The sequence below is a fragment of the Rana temporaria genome, chromosome 9 (genome assembly GCF_905171775.1).
Source record: "Rana temporaria chromosome 9, aRanTem1.1, whole genome shotgun sequence".
Taxonomy (NCBI): Eukaryota; Metazoa; Chordata; class Amphibia; order Anura; family Ranidae; genus Rana; species Rana temporaria.
The window spans coordinates 160,968,282-160,989,876 of record NC_053497.1 but is presented as its reverse complement, the minus strand read 5'-3'; the positions used below and the strand labels follow the sequence as shown (position 1 = coordinate 160,989,876).

The 21,595-nt window shown below is 46.2% G+C and overlaps 1 protein-coding gene across 2 annotated transcripts in view; it reads left to right on the top strand.

Moving 5' to 3' along the window:
• SCAI (suppressor of cancer cell invasion) overlaps window positions 1-21,595 on the top strand; it is a 1,073,481-nt gene that overhangs the window by 670,808 nt on the left and 381,078 nt on the right. For both annotated transcript variants that reach the window (XM_040324877.1, XM_040324876.1), the window contains 2 exons: window positions 7,705-7,806; window positions 10,045-10,123. In XM_040324877.1, coding sequence (XP_040180811.1) covers window positions 7,705-7,806; window positions 10,045-10,123 — 181 coding nt within the window. The remainder of the gene's footprint in view (window positions 1-7,704; window positions 7,807-10,044; window positions 10,124-21,595) is intronic.

Sequence of the window (21,595 nt, the reverse complement as noted above, 5' to 3'; positions counted from 1 at the left end):
AACACAGAGTAAAAGACTGCAACTGTTTCTTAAAAGTCACTGCTATGGGGAAACCCCATCGGTAGGTGATGCCAGAGTGCCGAGCAACTTCCAGTATAGGCTTCAGCATAGCTCTTCTCTGCAGGGTGGCCCGGGATAAATCCGGCAGGATTTGGATAACTGCCCCATCAAAGTCAGTGTCCCTCAGCTCCCATGCCTTCCGCAGGATGAGTTCCTTATGTGTGTATTGATGGACCCTGCAGATCACATCCCTAGGACAATTCGGATCTGTGGGTCTAGGTCCCAGGGCACTGTGGATCCGATCAAAGGTCACATTCGGTGGGAGTGTGTCACCCACCACATTTCTAAATATGGCCAGAGCCGTTGCCACGAGGTCCTCTGACCCCGTGGCCTCAGGCAGACCCCGAAGCCACAAATTGTTCCTCCTGCTGCGGTCTTCGGCCTCTTCCAGGCGCAGCTGCTGAGTCAGGATGGTGGCTGCCTGCGTCGCCTGCGCCTCTTCCATCCGTCGCAGCCTCGCCTCCAGTGCCGATGCTGTGGTCTCCCCCGTTTCCACCTTTTCCGTCAGAGAGGTTATCTCCCCGCGGACCTCCGCAATGTCCGTGCGGTGGGCTGCCTCCAACCTGCTGGCTAGGGACTCAAAGTCGGCTCTCGTAGGCAGAGCCTGCAGCAGAGCCCTCAGCTCCGCATCCGCCCGCAGAGTCAGAGGCTGGAGATGCAAGTGCGTCGGGTCCGGCGGGTCCGAACGGAACACTGCTGGTGTACCGGGGTCTCCCTCCACAATGTAGGCAGCCATGGATGATGACTGGGAGGTATGTGGAGGAGAACTCGCATGCCCGCCGTGCCTCGTGGTATCCACCATCTTGGGGATAGGGGATGCTGCCTGTGAGCCGCGGAAGTAACAATGAATTTCTCTGCTTAGCCGGGCTCTGGGGGTCTGGGATTTCCTCTGTGTGCCTCTCTGTTTTCCCGCTGAGTACATGCCTCGGTTTTCGGATCGATATGGCTGAGAATAGGGCTAGTTAGGCCAGGACGGGCCGGGAGCTCCACAGGTACACTTCTTTACTCGGCCATGTCCAGACCACGCCCCCTATCTTAGCATATTTAATATCTAATAATTACAGCATTATCAATGAAACACATTCATTTTTCCAGTTTGCTTTACTAATGCTAGATTTATGTAAAGTTTGCATGCAATAAACATGAAGCAGCAATTTTCACAAATGTAATCTTAGTGTTAGAAAAGCAAGCCTGCTTTAAATAAAAATGTACAAAGACACCAGAGAAAATAAATAGCCTACATTAATAACAACCCTAAGGAGTTTCAGTGACATTGCTAAAATTGGGTCAGCACAGCATAGGTTAAGTCTGATATAAAATCTCCAAATGCTGTGTTCAGAAAACTGCACAGAGATTAAGACAGTCTGGATGCAAAGTAATTGAGGGATATAGCATTAGCAAGGAGCCAAGGTACAAAGCATTGTCTCAGTCACAGTGACAAGCTCTCTCTTACCTTGCTTGCTCTGTTCTGGCCATGCAAAAGTCACTTCCGGTTTTCGAGCAGAGATTAAGACAGTCTGCACAGAGATTGAGACAGTCTGGAATCTCTGGATGGAAAGTAATTGAGGGATATAGTATTAGCAAGCCAAGGAGCCAAGGTACAAAGCATTGTCTCAGTCAGTGACAAGCTCTCTTTTACCTTGCTTGCAGCGCCGTTCTGGCCATGCAAACGTCACTTCCGGTTTCCACGAAACCAGGAAGAGACCTCTGAATTGAAACAACAATGCTCCCGCCTAGCGCCCATAGTGATTCTAGGGCGGAAGCTGATCGGCGATTTGCATTGCGCCGCAAGGCGGGTTGAAAGCCCGCAAATTAAGTGCCACATCTGCAATCTTGTGATTGCATTGACGTGGCACTTTCCATAAGGCACATGGCCGGCGCCCGAATATAGTGCATTTAGTTAAAGGACTTTTTTTGTAATTTTTTTTTTCTTAAAGGGGCCGTTTTAAAAAAAAAAAACTTATTTTTTGTGACTACAGGAGGGGGGCGGCGCTCAGGCGCCCCCTATGGACGGGCCGCCACTGGTCAACCCCCAAACGTCTGTACTCGGGGGCCGGTGTACCGGCTGGTTTAGTTTACCTGTCCGGGGTACAGCGTCCCTCCCCGAAGTTGTAACTTCGTTCAGAAAGGGATACCCCCACTTCCACCCCCGTACAGACCCTTCCCCCACTACCCTCCCGTTCCGACCTATCGCTCAAATTATATCGTCCCCAATTGTCCCCCTCTACGCCTGACTCACCCCACGCACCTCCTCCTCTCTCCCTTCCCATAACAACACATGGCTAGTGTACTGCTCCCAACCCATCGACCCAATGCCCCGGAGCGGCCCTCTCTGAAACTGAAGCTATATTCCTTAAACGTCCGGGGTCTCAATACATCTGAGAAGCGCTCCCAATTATTATCCTCAATTCAGAAAGATAAACCGCAGGTAGTTCTCCTGCAAGAAACCCATTTCAGATCTGACAATGTCCCCTTACTGCAGAGCCACTATTTCCCTATAGTATATCATGCGACCAACGATGTCACAAAATCCAAAGGGGTGTCGATTTTGCTGTCCAAACACTGCCCGCTTCAAGTAGATGATGTTCAATGGGATCCACTGGGGAGATTCCTCTTCCTTAAGGGGCTGTTATTCGGCACCCCCGTTACCATTGCAAACATATACGCCCCCAACTCACAACATTTCCAATTTTTTCGCACCACCTTTCAACAGCTCACAGCTCGGGTATGTTGCTCTTAGGTGGCGACTTCAATGTACCCTTATCCCCCCTTCTTGACACCTCGAACGGGTCCTCCTGCTTAACCTATCGTGCCCTACGAAATATCAAAGCCCAATTGAACCTATTGACCCTGCATGACTCGTGGCGAACGCTGTACCCGACGGTCAAAGACTACACTTTCTACTCGCCTATGCACACTAAATATTCTTGCATCGTTTTTTTCTTCGTCACGCAGGCAGATCTGGCTTGCCTTTCTGATGCTATCATTGAACCAATGGTATTATCGGACCACCACCCAATCACTATGACGCTTACATGGCAGGAACAGAGGCCCTTTAGGACAGTATGGAGGATGGACGACTCTATTCTCCTCGACCCAGGTGATGCATCCACCTTGTCGACTAGAATCTCCCAATACTTTGATGACAATGACTCTGCAGAGGTGTCTCCTGCCACGGTATGGGCGGCACAAAAGTGTGTCCTCAGGGAGGAAATGATCTCCCTCATGTCGAAACGCCGTAAACTCAGTTCGGCCCGTATTACGGAACTTGCTGATAGGGTCAAGACCCTAGAATCTGCGCACAAACGCTCCCTAGCCGCGGACTCTCTAGAAGCCCTGCTGTCCGCCAGGAAAGACCTGTTAGGGGAATTTCAGGTGAGATTAAAACGTAAGTTTGCTCTGACCAATAAACTCTATTATGAATTCGGAAATAAGTCCGGGAAATTACTGGCCAATGCTTTGCAAAAGAAAAAGGCTGCCCACACGTTTCACTCTATCACCACCCCTACTGGGGAAATGCTGCACAGGTCAGACCTTATCGCTAAACAGTTTACGTCATATCTCTCTTCCATATACAACCTGCCTAATCCGTCGGTATCAGGGACCCCCACACCCAGAGAAAAGCTCATCAAGGACTTCCTCTCGAAATACAGTGCTCCTGCCGCCCCTACTCCAGACCTGACTCACTTGGACGCGCCGTGTCAATAGACGAGGCCCTAAGGGCCTTGAAGCAATTGAAACCGGGAAAAAGCCCTGGCCCGGACGGTTTGACCACGGGCTACTTCAAGACGTTCTCCTCCTTACTGCTCCCTCATTTAGTCAAGGCCTTTAATAATATCCCCTTTTCCCCCCCTACCGGTACCGACTTGTTGGAAGCCCACATCACCCTAGTCCCCAAGCCTGGGAAAGATACCACTTTAGTCCCTAATTACGTCCCATCTCTCTACTTAACGTAGATGTAAAACTTTACGCAAAAATTCTGGCCAACAGATTACTCCCTTTCCTACCGACCCTAATCTCGACCGATCAGGTGGGTTTTGTCCCTGGCAGGGAGGCCAGGGACAACACCACGAAAGCGATCAATGTTCACCATTGGTTGTCCACCTCCAGCACACAGGGATTCCTGTTGTCCCTTGATGCAGAGAAGGCGTTTGATAGATTGGCCTGGGACTATATGGCGTCTGTTCTCCTCAAAACGGGACTACCGGCTCGATTTCTGCAACTGATCATGGCACTTTACTCCGTCCCCACTGCTAGGGTCAAGGTCAACGGCCGACTCGCGGATGCCTTCTCGGTACACAACGGCACTAGACAAGGTTGTCCCCTTTCGCCCCTAATTTTTATTCTGACCCTGGAACTGTTCCTTAGAAGACTGAGGGATAACCAGGACATCAGAGGCGTGACAATCAAAAAAGGCACTATAAGATTGCAGCGGACGATGTCCTGCTGTTCCTGACAAACCCCATAGTTACACTACCTAACCTCCTGAAAGATTTTCGATTGTTCAAAACACTATCAAACCTGCAAATCAATTTCGGGAAATCGACGGCTCTTAATGTATCCCTCCCACGGACCTTGGTGGACCTTTGTAAACAGAACTTCCCCTTCAAATGGGAACCCAGCGAAATCACCTACTTAGGGGTCAAACTGCCGGCGAGACTGTCTGACTTGTACGCTAAAAACTTCTTACCCACCCTGCAGACGATAAAAACAGACCTAATCAACTGGAACAAGGCGGCGTTCTCGTGGGGCTAGGAATAAAAGCGCGGGTACGGTTCCCTTCCCCAGCCCCATGACTCCCCTGACTCAAAATCCCGGCTTTCCGGATGGTATCCAGGTTTCGGGCTCCCTACCATCCCAGACTACCCCTACGCTGCAGGGCACACCAGTTCTTCAACTCTGACACGCTTCTCTCACAGTCGGACATTGCCTCGAAATTCCCAAGTTTTGATATACCCCGCTTTAAATTCTTCCAACTTAACCATTTTTTCCGAAGTGCACCAACGCTCTCCCTATGGTATAGAAGTCTCACACCTTTCGAGAAGCTATGTACTCACACTAAACCTCAACGACATCTGGTCTCTGCCCTCTATTCAGCTCTTACACCAAAGACAACGTCTAATGCTGACATTCATGATCGCTGGGAGGCAGACCTCGCTGTCTCTATTTCTGACGACGAATGGAACTCGATTTGGTCCAACACACACAAAGGCTCCATAAACGTCTCGGCCCAAGAGAATAGATATAAAATTTACTCGCGTTGGTACAGGACCCCCAGCAAACTGCATAAATATTTTCCCGGCGTCCCCCCTGCCTGTTGGAGATGCAATTCGGCCGAAGGCACTCTCCTACACATATGGTGGGACTGCCCGAGAATTCAACCGTTTTGGGTGGAAGTCCACGCCCTCATCATCCAAATTACTACGTATACACCTGATTTTACCCCGGCACAATATCTGCTTCATCACACCTCACTACCTAAATCAACTTACCACAAATCCCTGATGCTACACGTGATTAATGCTGCGTGGCAATGCATCCCCCTACGATGGAAAGATCCCTCACCCCCCACTATTGGTGACTGGCAGAATAGGGTCATTAGGATTGAAGAGATGGAACGGATTATCCACCAAGCTAGGGATACGGCCGAGAAATTCAGATACACATGGGGATGCTGGACCCATTACAGAGAATCCCTTTCCCCGGGAACCCTGAGTGCCCCCCTTCCTAACCCCCTGTAGCAACACCACACGGTCGCTGCAAACTGATTACTGAGTTAGATGCTCCCAGGGCCCCTCCTTTCTTTCCCCACCCCCCTTTTTTACCCCATTACTGTGGACGTGATCCTGCCGCGTTAGATTTACAAAACACTGTCTTGGTAATGCTCCTAAGATGGTGAAATTCTAGAACGGATAGACCACCCTTCCTTGTAACGGTTTGGTGTATTGCAATGCCTATGGTTCCTGCCCTGTTGACTGGGACATTTTTAGCTCCGGGACCCTGCCGGCCTTCTCCCATCTGGCCCTTTATCAAGATACCCTCCCGCCCACAGCTTAGCTCCCCCTGGGGGTGGACGGTTGACGGGTGTGCCTCCACCGGTCCAAGTTACTACTATCCGGGCGATACTGTCCCCTACCCCGTGTACCCCTTCATTACGCATCCTCGCCCCCTCCCCGGGGCTTCTTGAATTAGCGGACTCCCCCCCCTTATAGAGATTCACCAGTTGACATGTTTTTGTGATTCTGTTACTCTGGGCTGTATAATGGTGACAATAGGCCGTGTACACTTAGCATCAGTACCAGGACTAGATATCATCTAGTTATGTACAGTGTACTGTTATTGCCTTATTTCTGTATCAGTTGAAAAATTCAATAAAATAGTTTGAAACAAAAAAAGAATGGCTTAAACAGAAGAAAATATGCCTTCTGGAGTGGCCCAGTCAGAGTCCTGACCTCAACCCGATTTGAGATGCTGTGGCATGACCTCAAGAAAGCGATTCACACCACACATCCCAAGAATATTTCTTAACTGATACAGTTTTGTAAAGGAGAATGGTTAAGAATTACCCCTAACCGTTGTGCACGTCTGATCTGCAACTACAGGAAACGTTTGGTTGAGGTTGAGGTTTTGGTTGAGGTTATTGCTTATTAAATCCAAGGGTTCACATACTTTTTCCACATGCACTGTGAATGTTTACATGGTGTGCTCAATAAAAACATTGTAACATTTAATTTTTTTGTGTCTTACTAGTTTAAGCAGACTGTGATTGTCTATTGTTGTGACTTAGATGAAGATCAGATCACATTTTATGACCAATTTGTGCAGAAATCCATATCATTCCAAAAGGGTTCACATACTTTTTATTGCAACTGTAGGATAGCAGAGGGATACTAACAGGTGACAAGATAGAAAAGAGAAGAAAGAGAGGTGAACTGTAATTCTGTGAATGTGTGTGTGTGTGTGTGGTGATGTATCCCTAGAAACCTTGTTGTTCCATAAAGAGTATAAGCTATAAACATGTTTATCAGGCATCTGAAGTAGTAAAGTAAAATCAATGAGTATTAGCATAAAGATGTGTATATCTCAGTAAAAGGCCTGGGTCAAGGATGGTAGGGACCTAGAGATGATGGAAAACATCAAAATTAGAAGCCCCCCCCCCTTACAGTTGCGGAATGCCGGGCGGAAGCAGAGCGGCCGCTTTATGGGGGTGCTAGACTAATTTGCCTAACAGTTTAGTGCAAGCAGGTGGAGATTCTTTTTGTGCTGCCCTAGGCCTGGGCCTTGTTGGCCTAGGCCAGGATGCAGCATTGCCTGTTGCCATGGTTTTAGTATTTCATGAGGGATGCTTCCCTTCTCCTGTTTCTTACTGCTTGCTACAGCTGATCTATAGAGCATGTGATTGGGTTTAGTCACTAGAGGGGGCTGGTTCCCTTACTATAGGACCATCTCTCAAGGCTTTAGATACCCGGGAGACCACCTTATACAGTACATAGAATTCTATGTTTATTATGTGTGTGTCCATGTGTTTAGGGGAATCACTCTGTTGTTAGGTCTCTTTACTTCAAATAACAGGCATTATAAAGTTTAGAAAAGCAGGAGCAGGCCGACAGACAAATTAAACTGAAAGATTTCTATTTCTTTAAGGACCCTGCTGAGAAGCCAACAAAGAGAGAAAACCCTCACAAATATCTTCTTTATAAGCCAACCTTCAGTCAACTTTATACCTTTCTTGCAGCATCTTTCAAGGTGAGTGCACAGGTGTTGGAAAAAGATAAGATATTAGGTAGGCCATTGGTAATTAACATACCGTATTTGCCGGCATATAAGACGACTGGGCGTATAAGACAACCCCCTAATTTCCCAGCTAAAATGTTGGTTTTGGGATATACTCGTCGTATAAGATGACCCCCTTCCTACTAGTCATGCCTCGCCTCACTGTGCCATTACATGCCTCACTGTACCATTACATGCCAGACTGTGCCACTACATGCCTTACTGTGCCATTACATGCCAGACTCACTGTGCCCCATTAAATGCCTCACTGTGCCACTACATGCCTCACTGTGCCATTACATGCCAGACTCGCTGTGCCCCATTGCATGCCTCACTGTGCCCCATTACATGCCTCACTGTGCCATAACATGCCAGACTCACTGTGCCCCATTACATGCCTCACTGTGCCACTACATGCCAGACTCACTGTGCCCCATTGCATGCCTCACTGTGCCACTACATGCCAGACTCACTGTGCCCCATTACATGCCTCACTGTGTCACTGCATCTCTTGACGATCCCTTACCTTATCCTAAGACATGCAGTATCTGTCAGACCGCGGCCGTCCATTTTTTCAAAAGCCGCGCCTCCTCCTTCTGCTGTTTCGTGATAGGCGGAACACTCAGCTTCCCAGGAGACACTGTGTTCAGTGTTCGCCTATCATGGAGGCCCTCTCGGTCTCTGACGAAAGGGCCTCCGTGATAGGCGGAACACTGAACACAGTGGGCCAGATTCTCGTAATTTTGCGTAAATTTGTGCAGGCGTAACGTAACCTATTTACGGTACGCCTCCGCAACTTAGATGGGCAAGTGCTGTATTCTCAAAGCACTTGCTCCGTAAGTTGCGGCGGCGTAGCGTAAATAGGCCGGCGTAAGCCCGCCTAATTCAAATTTGGAACAGGGGGGCGTGTTTTATGTAAATGTTCTGTGACCCGACGTGATTGACGTTTTTCACGAACGGCGCATGCGCCGTTCGTGGAAATCTCCCAGTGTGCATTGCTCCTAATACGCCGCAAGGACGTATTGGTTTTGACGTGAACGTAAATTACGCCCAGCCCCATTCACAGTCGAGTTACGCAAACGACGTAAAATTTTCTAATTTCGTCGCCATACTTAACACTGGTACGCCGCACTTACGCCACCATATAGCAGGGGTAACTTTATGCCGGGAAAAGCCTAATGTAAACGGCGTATCTGTACTGCGTCGGCCGCGCGTACGTTCGTGAATTCGCGTATCTAGCTGATTTACATATTTTGACGCGTAAATCGGCATACACACCCTAGCGGCCAGCGTAAATATGCAGTTACGATCCGACGGTGTAAGAGACTTACGCCGGTCGGATCTAATAGAAATCTATGAGTAACTGATTCTAAGAATCAGGCGCATAGATACGACCGGCCAGACTCAGAGATACGACGGCGTATCTGGAGATACGCCGTCGTATCTCTTTTGAGAATCTGGCCCAGTGTCTCCTGGGAATCTGAGTGTTCCGCCTATCACGGAAAAGCAGAAGGAGGAGGCGCGGCTTTTGAAAAATGGACGGCCGCGGTCTGCATGTTAGGTTACTGGCGTATAAGACGACGCCTGACTTTTAAGAAGAATTTCAGGGGTTAAAAAGTCGTCTTATACACCGGAAAATACGGTACGCTTATTCAAGATGGTAACTTTCAATCCTCAGTATGCCTTTCCATCCAATAAGAATTTGACTAGTAGATGTTTTTTACTACACGCTTTTTTATAATTGCTATTTTCTCAATAAGGTAAGGTACATGCTTTGAAGTACAGGTATGGATATAACTGTAAAGCAGCCACCTTGTGTTGTCTGAAAGTATCTCTGTCAGTCCTCATTAAGATTACTTTGTAAATTAGATTTCTGATCCAGACTATACACAGGACCTTGACCACTATCATGTTCACAATGCCAAACCTTTTCGTGGAACCAGGCCTCACACCTTGCCATTTTATTATCAAATTTCAGAGCCTCAATAGCCATCAGCATGGACAGAGCATGGCTTTAAGAACATCTGCTGGTTAGAGTTTATTCTAACTAAGTCTGCAATACAGTGGGATTTAACCTTACAGGAGCTTATGTGAAGAATAGCATGGATATTTTGTGCCTGAGCATTTCATTATTATAATTACCTTTTATACTTTTTAGACAATGACAGTTGTGAAATATTATATTTAGCTAATCATTCTTTCCATCTGCAGGAGTTGCCAGCAAACAGTGCCCTTTTGATTTACTTGTCTGCAACGGGTGTCTTCCCCACAGGTCGTTCTGACTATGAAGGTACGAAAAAGGAATGCACCCTGTTCACAGGACCTCAGTTTTCTTTATTCCATGCTGTACAATAAATAACTCAATGCTGGAGCAACCCTCCCCTATGTGTACAAGACTGCTATCTTGAGCATTAGCTGTTTGCTGCTTTATGATCCTAACTTGTGTAGTGCAGTTGCTGACATAACATTCATATCCAAACATGACTGCCATTTACCATCCAACTTATTGAATTTCATGAATGCAAAGCTGTTGACCCTGTAAAAAGTAATTCGAACAGTTACATGTGTGGAACATGTGGCAGGTCTAGTGATAAGTGCATTATTGACTTTTGTTTTTATTTTCTAGGTGAATCCAGAACAATAGTAATTGTCAAGTATACAAGCTATGCATTATAAGTTACAACATTAGTGACAGACCATAATCAAGTAATAACATATGTTTCAAGCTTATAGTAAGACAACTAAAAGGTAGTTTAGTGTAAGTTGTTGGACATATGTCACACACAGTAGTGTTAATTCAAGCTTAATGAATCAAAATCAGTTATGGGAGGTCAGTGGAGATGAATGTGCCTTTGGAGTCAACCAAAAACTTCTAAAAAGAGATGCAGTCTCAAAATTACGATATCAGGAAACAGTTCAAAGACATTGTTGTGGCAAAGCTATTCAAAAATAGAGATGTATGAAATGCTGAGGGGGAAGATAGTAAGTGGTAGAAAGAAGTGAGGAGGATACTTAAGGATGGATAAGAATGACATCATAGTCTTCTTATGAAACTGGAGCAGCTTTTTCCCACCATATGTCAGAGCAAGTAGGTGGGTAATGGGCTAATGCAGAGCACTCCATAAAGTGCCACAACTCCCTATTTTTTTTCCAGTGAATTATTGAAAGAAGCTTGACAACTCGGATCGTTATATGCAGTTTTACTAAAAGGGAGGTTAAGTATGTGTCCATTTAAGGGTCATAAGGCACCTTGCCACTGTAAGAAAATGGGGGCAATTTCAAAGACAATCAGTGCAGAATTAAAATAAAAAAATTAGATTTACACACCCCCGCTCTGCCATGCCTACTAGCATAGGGGGGTTGTATTTTTCCCATTATCTGTGCCCCTTTCTGATGATCATGTGCTGGTCGGAGAGGAGGGAATGTTTCTTCAGTTGCAGGCACATGCCCATTCAGCTTTGCTTGCATGTTCTTCTGCCTTGACTCAAATCCTGGCCAGCCACCTGCCTATCTCCTTGCCTTCCCTAGCGGAGTGATCTTCCCCTGCTCCCCATCCAGTAGTAGCCGGGGCCCAAAGAGTAAGACTTGAGAGGCTGTGAGGTGGTCGGCGACAGGCAGAGAGTCGCTGATTGTTGCCATTACTAGTAAAGAAAAAAAATGTCCCCGGATTTCGTTTTAAAAATCTGGTCACCTTAAGTTATAGGCACTGGTTTTTGTTTGTGTGTTGTTGGACTAAAATGGCTTATTCCTCGCTAGGAAGACACCCTACCCTGATTTCTCATAACTTAAGGGGTCTCAACGTTCCAGAGAAGAGGGTAACCCTCTTAAGAGAACTGAAAAAGGTTCAACCTGCTTTTGTGTTTATTCAAGAGACCCATTTTAAATCCTCGTCTGTACCTAGATTATTTGACAGACACTTCCCAGAGGTGTACCATGCACCAAACCCTGAATATAAGTCCAAGGGTGTGTCTATTTTGTTGCACAAACATGCAAACTTTAAAGTGTTCCAGCAATACACGGACCCCAAGGGACGTTATCTATTCCTTAAGGGAATGTGGCATAGTAGAGAGGTCACATTGGCAAATGTGTATTTTCCAAACTCAGGCCATCTTGCATTCTGTCGTCATTTTATAGACGAATTAAAGGGCTTTGCTACTGGCTGTATTATCCTGGGTGGGGACTTTAATATTCCTCTGTCACCTTTACAGGATACCTCCAATGGTAGGTCTAGTATCTCATACTCCATTATACAGAAAATTAAATCCCAGCTGAATTCTTTGGGCTTGGTGGACGTTTGGCGCTTGGTATATCCGATGGGCAGAGATTTTACGTATTATTCTCCTTTGCATAAAAAGCATTCTCGTATTGATTATGTATTTATCTCACAGCGCGACCTACCTTTGCTCCAGGCTGCCAATATAGGCATACAATCAGTTTCGGATCATTGTCCGGTATCGATCACTCTTTCACAATCAGACAGGCCCCTGAGACCATGCAGCTGGCGGCTGAACTCTACATTACTGACTGACCCCTCCACCTGCCAACAAGTTCTAGAGGTGCTTAAACAATATTTTCAGCTTAATGATACAGAGGATATGTCACCCCTGACGATTTGGGAGGCCCACAAGTGTGTCCTACGTGGCGAACTGATCCGTCTGGGCTCCTTTAAGAAAAAAGAAGCTGAGAAAGTTACCTTGGCATTGGCAAAGAAAATAGCGTTGTTAGAAAGCCAACATAAACAGTCACATATGGAGGCCATCTTAACGGAACTTTACAAGACGCGGGAAAAACTTAACTCCCTACTTAATCTTAAAGCAAAACGTATTCTCTATTTCAAGAAAGGCTTCTATTATGAACATGGGGATAAATGTGGCAAATTTCTGGCAAAAGCCCTTAAAACAATTTCTCATGCTCATTCTATTCTTTCTATCAAAACTTCTAATGGCCAACTTATACAAAAAACGGACCAGATTGCATCACAGTTTCACGCTTTTTATTCCAAGCTTTATAACCTTCCTTTGGCACATAAACCCCCGGAGCTTCAGGGAAATAGAGAATCCGTTTTGCGGGAATATATCATGAAGAGTGGTATGCCCAGCTTATTGTCGTCTGAGAGTGAATCTTTGGAATCACCGATTTCAGAGGAAGAACTCCTTGCGGCAATAAAGACTTTAAAACCGGGCAAGAGTCCAGGCCCGGATGGGTTTACGGCCCATTACTATAAAACTTTTATAGATATCTTGAAAGCTCCCTGTGATACATTTGCCTATATGTCTCAGTTTACTGCTCCCTGCTAGCCAGGTTATTGATGTGCTAATGTCCCCTCACTATTTCTAAAGGTTAATTGATCTATTGTGTTGTGTGAAGGAGAGCTGGGTTTAAGTGGCTTGTGTTAATTATTCTGATTGCTTCATTGTGGTAATTATCTCTCTATATGCGGGGTCGAGCGGTCTGGTTGATGTATTCAGTACAGCTAGTGCTCAGCGTCATTGATGTCATTGTCTAAAGAAAATGTATTTTCAGCATCGGCCCCGTCGTGTCTACCTACTCATCTGTATGGAAGCCCCAGTGTGAGGGGGGCGGAGATTTGTCATTGTAACAGTTTTGGAAATGACATATAAGCAGTGTTATAACATTAAAGTCTCTGTTGTTCAAGCAGTAAGCTTGTCTCATGTGTGGCTTTCTGGGCGATTCCAGGGATATCCCTCCTCGTGGAATATTGGGGTGATTTTCGTTATGGGAAGAAGGGAACGTTGACAGGGATATCATACCGATACCGTCACAATTGGTTGGTAGCAGTGGGATTTTTCCCTTCTATTCCCCTTCACACCCGGCTTCCAAGCAGACACTGGAAGAACTACTGGAAGTTCGTGGAAGGATTGCTAGCAACAAAACCAAGCGGGTCATCATAGCAGAATCAATGGAGCTAGACCAGGAGGACGGGATTGCAGCAACGCCAGCAGTACAAGAGATGGAGACACCAGTGATTCAGGAGGAGGAATCGCCAGCCAACAAGCTAATGAGAGAGAAGCTAGCGTGGTTCGGCCCGAACCCAATGGCAGATGTGGTGCTGAGAGTGATGGACCTGTTAGCGGAGGAGGCTAAACAAATAAGGGACGCAGAACTACAGTTAAAACTGGCAGCAGTCCAACAAGCAGCCGCACATTCTCCAAACAGTGAGTACAGCACAGCAGACGCAAGGAAGATTCCGTTTCGCGCTTTTAAAGCTTTTGATGAAAAGGACTGTGAGATTGATAACTTCCTGGCGGATTTTGAGCGACAATGTAACCTGCACCGAATAGCTAGAGGAGAGTGGGTTGCAATATTGTCAGGCAAACTGTCAGGCAAAGCTTCTGATGCTTTCCGTACCGTGCCAGATCAGGATATCCATAGCTACGCCCGGGTTAAAGAAGCGCTCCTGGCTCGTTATGCAGTAACCCCAGAGTCCCACCGACAGAAGTTCAGGGACTCACGCAAAACCACGAAAGACTCTTATGCGGAATGGGCATGCCAATTGTCCCGGTCGGCCTCTAACTGGGCTAACAGCAGCCAGGCCACCACCGCAGAGGACATTTTGCAACTAATGCTCCTGGAGCAATTTTACAATCACATCCAGACGGACGTCAAGGATTGGGTGAGAGATCGCAGGCCCATGACTCTACCAGAGGCCGCGAAGTTGGCGGATGAATATGCAGATACTCGCAAGACGAACCAGGTCACACCACAGGAACAACCTCCACCACAAACGGTGCCCTCACACCCACCAACCGCTAGATACCAACCTCCTAACAGACCGGTGACATCTAGCCCTCGCTATCATCGCCAGGAGGGCAACGAACAACGCTGCTTCCGGTGCAAACAGCTGGGTCACTTCAAGCAGAATTGCCCCATGAATGACAACACCAGGTCAAATTGGTCTCAACCTGGGTACCGCCCACCAGCAGCAGCCCATTGTGTAGACTCGGCTTGGGATCCAAAGGAGCTGGGTCAGGAAGAACCATTGGGCACCCCTTACGAAGCCCTCATGGTACAATCTGTTATTACGGACAACAGGGAACACCATTGTCAGCTGGTCATGGGCGACAGCCCTGAGCCGGAGGGGCCCTGGAGGGAGCTGGGCAGAAAGAGGCACCGCCGGCCACCCTTCAAGAAGAAGAGGTCCTGGAAGCCGTATAACAAGCTGACCTGGGAGGAGAAGAAGCGACTGGAGGAGAGGGAGTCGCAGCGGGCGTCCCAGATGCGTGCCGAGATGTTCGCCAAGGGCCCACCGGTGGCCCCTTACACCACCACCCAGTTCCTGATGATGAAGGACCACGTGGAGAGCCTGCAGGACATGAGCAAGCAGGAGCTGATCCGTGAGTACATAGAGCTGGAGGAGTGCATAAGCCGCATGGAGGAGGAGAACAACCACCTGAGGTCACAGCAGCATGAACTGGAGATGGAGCTGGAGAAGCTCCAAGAGGAGAACCGGCGGCTGCGGAGGGAGCAGGGGGTGGCTGACCTTATGGGGCTCTGATTCCCTCCCCCCCCCGGACTCTGAGCACCAGTGCTACAGCATTTCAACAAATATAACTTTTTCTTTTTATGAATCTCCTGGGATTGTCACTTCAGAGCCATAACCTGCCCCCTCCCATAGCGGGACACCTAGACGGCGGCGCACAGACCCATTCGCTGTCTTCACACTGACTTCTGGTGACTTTGCAGATCGCACAAAGACTTGGGGACTGACCGGCGTGTGATCTGACGACCCGGTGACATACCTGAGTCTGAAGCAGTTGCCAAGGGAGGTCAGTCATGCCAAACGGAGTTAACCTCTAACTAATAGCTCTGAACCCGTCAACCCTACTGGACCAGGGAAGGTCCAACCGGGTTTGCCGGAGCAGGGAGCAAAAGGGGGGCCATTGTGATACATTTGCCTATATGTCTCAGTTTACTGCTCCCTGCTAGCCAGGTTATTGATGTGCTAATGTCCCATCACTATTTCTAAAGGTTAATTGATCTATTGTGTTGTGTGAAGGAGAGCTGGGTTTAAGTGGCGTGTGTTAATTATTCTGATTGCTTCATTGTGGTAATTATCTCTCTATATGCGGGGTCGAGCGGTCTGGTTGATGTATTCAGTACAGCTAGTGCTCAGCGTCATTGATGTCATTGTCTAAAGAAAATGTATTTTCAGCATCGGCCCCGTCGTGTCTACCTACTCATCTGTATGGAAGCCCCAGTGTGAGGGGGGCAGAGATTTGTCATTGTAACAGTTTTGGAAATGACATATAAGCTGTGTGTTATAACATTAAAGTCTCTGTTGTTCAAGCAGTAAGCTTGTCTCATGTGTGGCTTTCTGGGCGATTCCAGGGATATCCCTCCTCGTGGAATATTGGGGTGATTTTCGTTATGGGAAGAAGGGAACGTTGACGGGGATATCATACCGATACCGTCACACTCCCTTACTTCGGGCACTTGAATACTTGCGAACGTCACCATCGGCTTCGAGCTCTTTTACGACGGCTTACGTAACCTTGATCCCCAAACCAGCTAAGGACCCCACCGAGTGTACAAGCTATAGGCCAATCTCATTGCTGAATTTGGATCTAAAAATACTGGCGAAATTATTGGCTTCCAGATTGACATCTTTTCTACCAAGACTCATAGGACCAGAACAAGTGGGGTTTATGCCGGGGAGGGAAGCCCGGGACAATGTCATAAAAGCTCTTAATCTGGTGCATAATGCACACTCCCGGGGAATCGAGGGCCTTCTCCTGTCTACTGACGCGGAGAAGGCCTTCGACCGTGTTGCGTGGGACTATTTGTTTGCTACTTGCAGACATATAGGGTTGGGACCACATATGATGGCGTGGATATCTGCCCTATATCATAAACCACGGGCACAGCTTAAAATTAACGGCTCTCTTTCAGAACCAGTGGATATCAATAATGGCACAAGGCAGGGATGCCCTCTCTCGCCCCTTCTATTTATCTTATCTTTAGAACCTTTTATTCGCTCAGTTAACACAAATTCTGATGTACAAGGCTTCCAGATAGGCCAACGTGACTTTAAAATAGCAGCATACGCGGATGACCTTTTATTTTTTTTAACACAACCTCATATATCAATTCCGAATCTCACTAAAGCCTTTAAAATTTTTAGCTATATCTCAAATATGAAAATTAATTATTCAAAGTCAGAAGCTCTGAATCTTACATTGCCATCTAACTCCCTAGAGAGGGTACGTGCTTTGTGTTCATTTAAGTGGGTAACGTCATCTATCACTTATTTAGGAATCAAACTCGCGGCCAACTTTGGGGCTATCTATAATATTAACTTCATCCCTTTGCTAAACAAAATCGAAGCAGATCTTAAAGGCTGGACATTTAGACCCTTTTCTTGGTTTGGTAGAGCGGCCATCTTGAAGATGGCAGTTCTACCCAGAATTCTATATTATTTTCACACTTTACCCATCCCACTTCCAGGTCCTTTTTTCAAACGTCTTCAGGCAATTTTACGCATTTTTATCTGGAAGGGACAAAAACCCAGGATAAGATTTGACACGCTTATAAAACCTAAGGAGGAGGGGGGTATGGGCGTGCCCGATTTTAAACTTTACCATATTGGGATACATTTAGCCAGAATCTTGGACTGGAACTGTCACAGGGAACATAAGGATTGGGTCGCACTAGAGGAATCATTCTCTCCACTCCACCTTAGATTCCTTCCTTGGATTCCATGGCGGAAATTACCGCAGAGTTTGCAACAGCACCCTTTGCTGGGGACCACGCTTAAGGTGTTTCACGCGATGACGGATCATCATAAATTGTCCTCATCCCCCGGCCCGCTTACTCCTATTACATGCAACCCAGACTTTATGCCCGGGATGAATTTGCATTACCATGCACCTACGGACCAATTGACGCCCCTTTTAATGACACACTGTGTAGAGGCTAATACCCTAAAATCTTTTGACTCTCTAAAACGAGAATTTAACACCCAGAGCCCTCTTTCATTTTGGACATACCGCCAGCTGCATAATTATATACAGGCTTCCCAGACTAAAAAACATTTTTTTAGACCATTGACTCCTTTTGAACAAGTGTGCATGGCTGGAGCACCGGTTTTCAGATCCACTTCTCTCATGTACTCTTGGCTTCAACGCGATAGGGGGGGGATAGAGTCTGGAATACAAGCACAGTGGGAAAAGGCGATTAAAATAAGCTTTACTGATAAGCAATGGAAACGGGCCAGTATCTTTGCTCATAAGTGTTCTATTGGTACGAGATTGCAGGAAATGTCTTATAAGCTTTTAACACAATGGTATGCCACTCCGGATAAAATCAAAAAATGGTATCCGTTGACCTCAGATTTATGCTGGAGATGTGAACAAGCCAAGGGGACCATAGTCCATATTTGGTGGGAGTGTCCTCGTCTGAGACCCTTTTGGGATAAGATATGTGAATTGATCAAAGTCATTACAGGTACCACAATCTCTCTTACACCTGCATGTTGCCTACTTCATATCGCGGATTGCTCTATGCAGCATTATAAAAAATCATTGACGCGACATTTGCTGAATGCAGCGAAAGTCTTGATTCCCAGGCACTGGAAATCGAAGGACATTCCTTCTATCCCGGAATGGCTTAGTTCCATAGGGAACATTTACCAAATGGAGGAAACAGTAGCCATGGCCAGGGAATCATCTAATAAATTCAATCAGATATGGTCACCTTGGGTGGCATTTAGGCATTCTGATCAGTACTCACAACTAGATTTGGGATAGATTGATGTTCTGGCTTTGATCTTCTCTCTTTCAAGCACCTTGATATGTTGAGATTCTAGATAGTTTATCTATTACAGTGCTTTTTTTGGGTGCGTGTCGGTGCCTATATTTGAGATACTCTTTTATTGTTTATTGTTCTCCGTGCCTTCCTCAGAGGAATGGAGTATTTTGTCCAAAACAAACACATTTTTTTTTTTTTTTTATTTCCTCCCTCCGTTTTATTTTTTTTTATTTTTTCCCCTAGTTATAGCTAGTATTGGGTAATATCCTAGATTGTGATGTTTCCCTCTGCTTTCTTTTGATATAAAAGTTGCTCATTTTTTTTTTTGAGTATGTATTGATCTGTTCTGATTATGTGTTAATGTGCGGTACTCATATACAATGGCTGTATTTTGCATTTTGATTTATCTTTTTCTTAATAAAAAAAAAAACTTTAATGAAAAAAAAAAGTTAGAGGCACTGCAGTCTGCTCACATAATTTGTAATAAAAACACGCTTTTCGCCAACCACTTTGCATATTATTTTATATATACTGTGATTCTGTACTTGCAAAATATGCTGAAGAAATCTTCCTCCACTGAGTCTGGCTGCAACCATTTTAACTGTGGGCAGCTGAAGATGCTGCCTGTTCACTTCCTGGATTTATTATTTATTTATTTATTTACACCTCCAGCAATACAGCACTCATTGGCCCTTTTATGACTCATCCCCCCTCCCTTACTGGCAAAACTCTCAAGAGAGTAATAGGGAGAGCTGTGCACAATGTCATAAGCCTATTCTTTTTACCAGACAAGAAACAGGAAGTGGACTGTATAAGGTATTTACTGGCCGGAAAAAAAAAAATGTTTTGCTATCCAAAGTTAAAACAAGGGCAGGAGATTTAACCACTTAAGGACCGCCGCACGACGATATACGTCGACAGAATGGCACGGCTGGGCACAAGGGTGTACAGGTACGTCCCCTTTAAGATTGCAGCCATGGGTCACACGTGCACCGGCGGCACACTCGCGACCCGGTCCTGAGCTCTGTGACTGCACCCGTGGGACCTACGGACCCGATCGCTGCCGGTAAAAAAACAAAGTTCCAAGCATGCTTCGACTTAATTCTGGGTATGCGTGGATTTTTAACCGATGGTTGTGCCTACTAACGATCAGTTTTGTCCTATCGGTTAAATAACCGATGGCGCCCACACACGATCGGTTTTGACCGATGAAAACGGTCCATCAGACCATTCTCATCGGTTGAACCGATCGTGTGTGCGCGGCATAAGAATCACACATTAGGTGACACTTGACCCCTTCAGTGCCCCCTTCAGGTTAACCCCTTCACTGCCAGTGTCATTTTCACAGTAACAGTGCATTTTTATAGCACTGATCGCTGTAAAAATGACAATGGTCCCAAAATAGTGTCAAAAGTGGCCGATGTGTCCGCCATAATGTCGCCGTCATGATAAAAATCGCTGATCGCCGCCATTACTAGTAAAAAAATAAAAAAAAATGCCATAAAACGATCCCCTATTTTGTAGACGCTATGGGGCAGATCCACAAAAGGATTACGCCGGCGTATCTATTGATACGCCGGCGTAATTTTAAAATTGCCGCGTCTTGTCTTTGTTTTGTATCTACAAAACAAGATACAACGGCATCTCGGAGGGATCCGACAGGCGTACGTCTTAGTACGCCGTCGGATCTTAAGGTGCAATATTTGACGGCCGCTAGGTGGCGTTCCCGTAGAATTCCGCGTCGAGTATGCAAATTAGCTATTTACGGCGATCCACGAACGTACGTCCGGCCGGCATTTTTTTACGTCGTTTTCGTTCAGCTTTTTCCGGCGTATAGTTAAAGCTGCTATATGGTGGCGTACTCAATGTTAAGTATGGCCGTCGTTCCCGCGTCCAATTTAGAATTTTTTACGTTGTTTGCGCAAGTCGTTCGCGAATAGTGATTTGCGTAGAATGACGTCACCGTCGTGAGCATTGGCTTCTTCCGGGTTAATTTTGAGCATGTGCACTGGGATACCCCCACGGGCAATGCATGCGCAGTGCAAAAAAACGTTGTTTACGTCGGGTCACGACGTATTAACATAAAACACGCCCCCATTACATCCATTTGAATTCGCCCTTATGCCGCCAAAGATACACAACGCCGCCGTAACTTACAGCGCAAATTCTTTGTGGATTCGAAAAAAAAAAAGTTGCGACGGCGTAGTGTATCTTAGATACGCTGCGCCCGGTGGATTCTTACGCGCAGGTACGTGGATCTGCCACTATAACTTTTGCGCAAACCAATCAATAAACACTTACTTGGGACGGGTGTTGCTGGCACAAAATGAAAATACAAATCTGTTCTATATTAATGGGTTTGCTGCACTCAAAAAAGAGGTACAAGACACTCTATGGTGTCCTTATCTAGAATGAAATCAGTGTAATATATGGATTGCGCTACCCTGGTGATTTGTCTATATCCACCTAGTCCTGGGCAATAATTGCAATTATTAGCCCCTATGTATATCACCCCTATTGACAATCCACCAAACATATATGTGTATATGAATGTGGGCCGAGTGCTCACATGCAAATATTCCTCTCAAAACAGTGTAAAAACACATGCATATGCGGTACCATACATATATTAAATAGTGCACTTAAAAAACGTGCGTTCCCCTATATCAGATTCAAAAGATCCTTACCACGAAAACAAACAATTATTATAGTGACAACAAAAAAATATATATAAAATATTGTGAGGGTGGGACTCTGTGCTATGTAAAGGATAGCTGGTTTACGCCATATTTTGGAGAGAAAGACACATTAATTGCACAGCTGTGTCTTGGGCTTTTTAAGTCTAACCTGACATGGCTCCGGGGAGTCAGGAGGACTCCCATCCCTCTGAGAAGAGTCAGAGGCTGTATGCATGTCTGCAGGAGGCAGATGTCATTAATGATTGAACAGCAAGACGCTGACAGGAGTAAGCTAGGTGTGTGCTTAACTCTAGGAA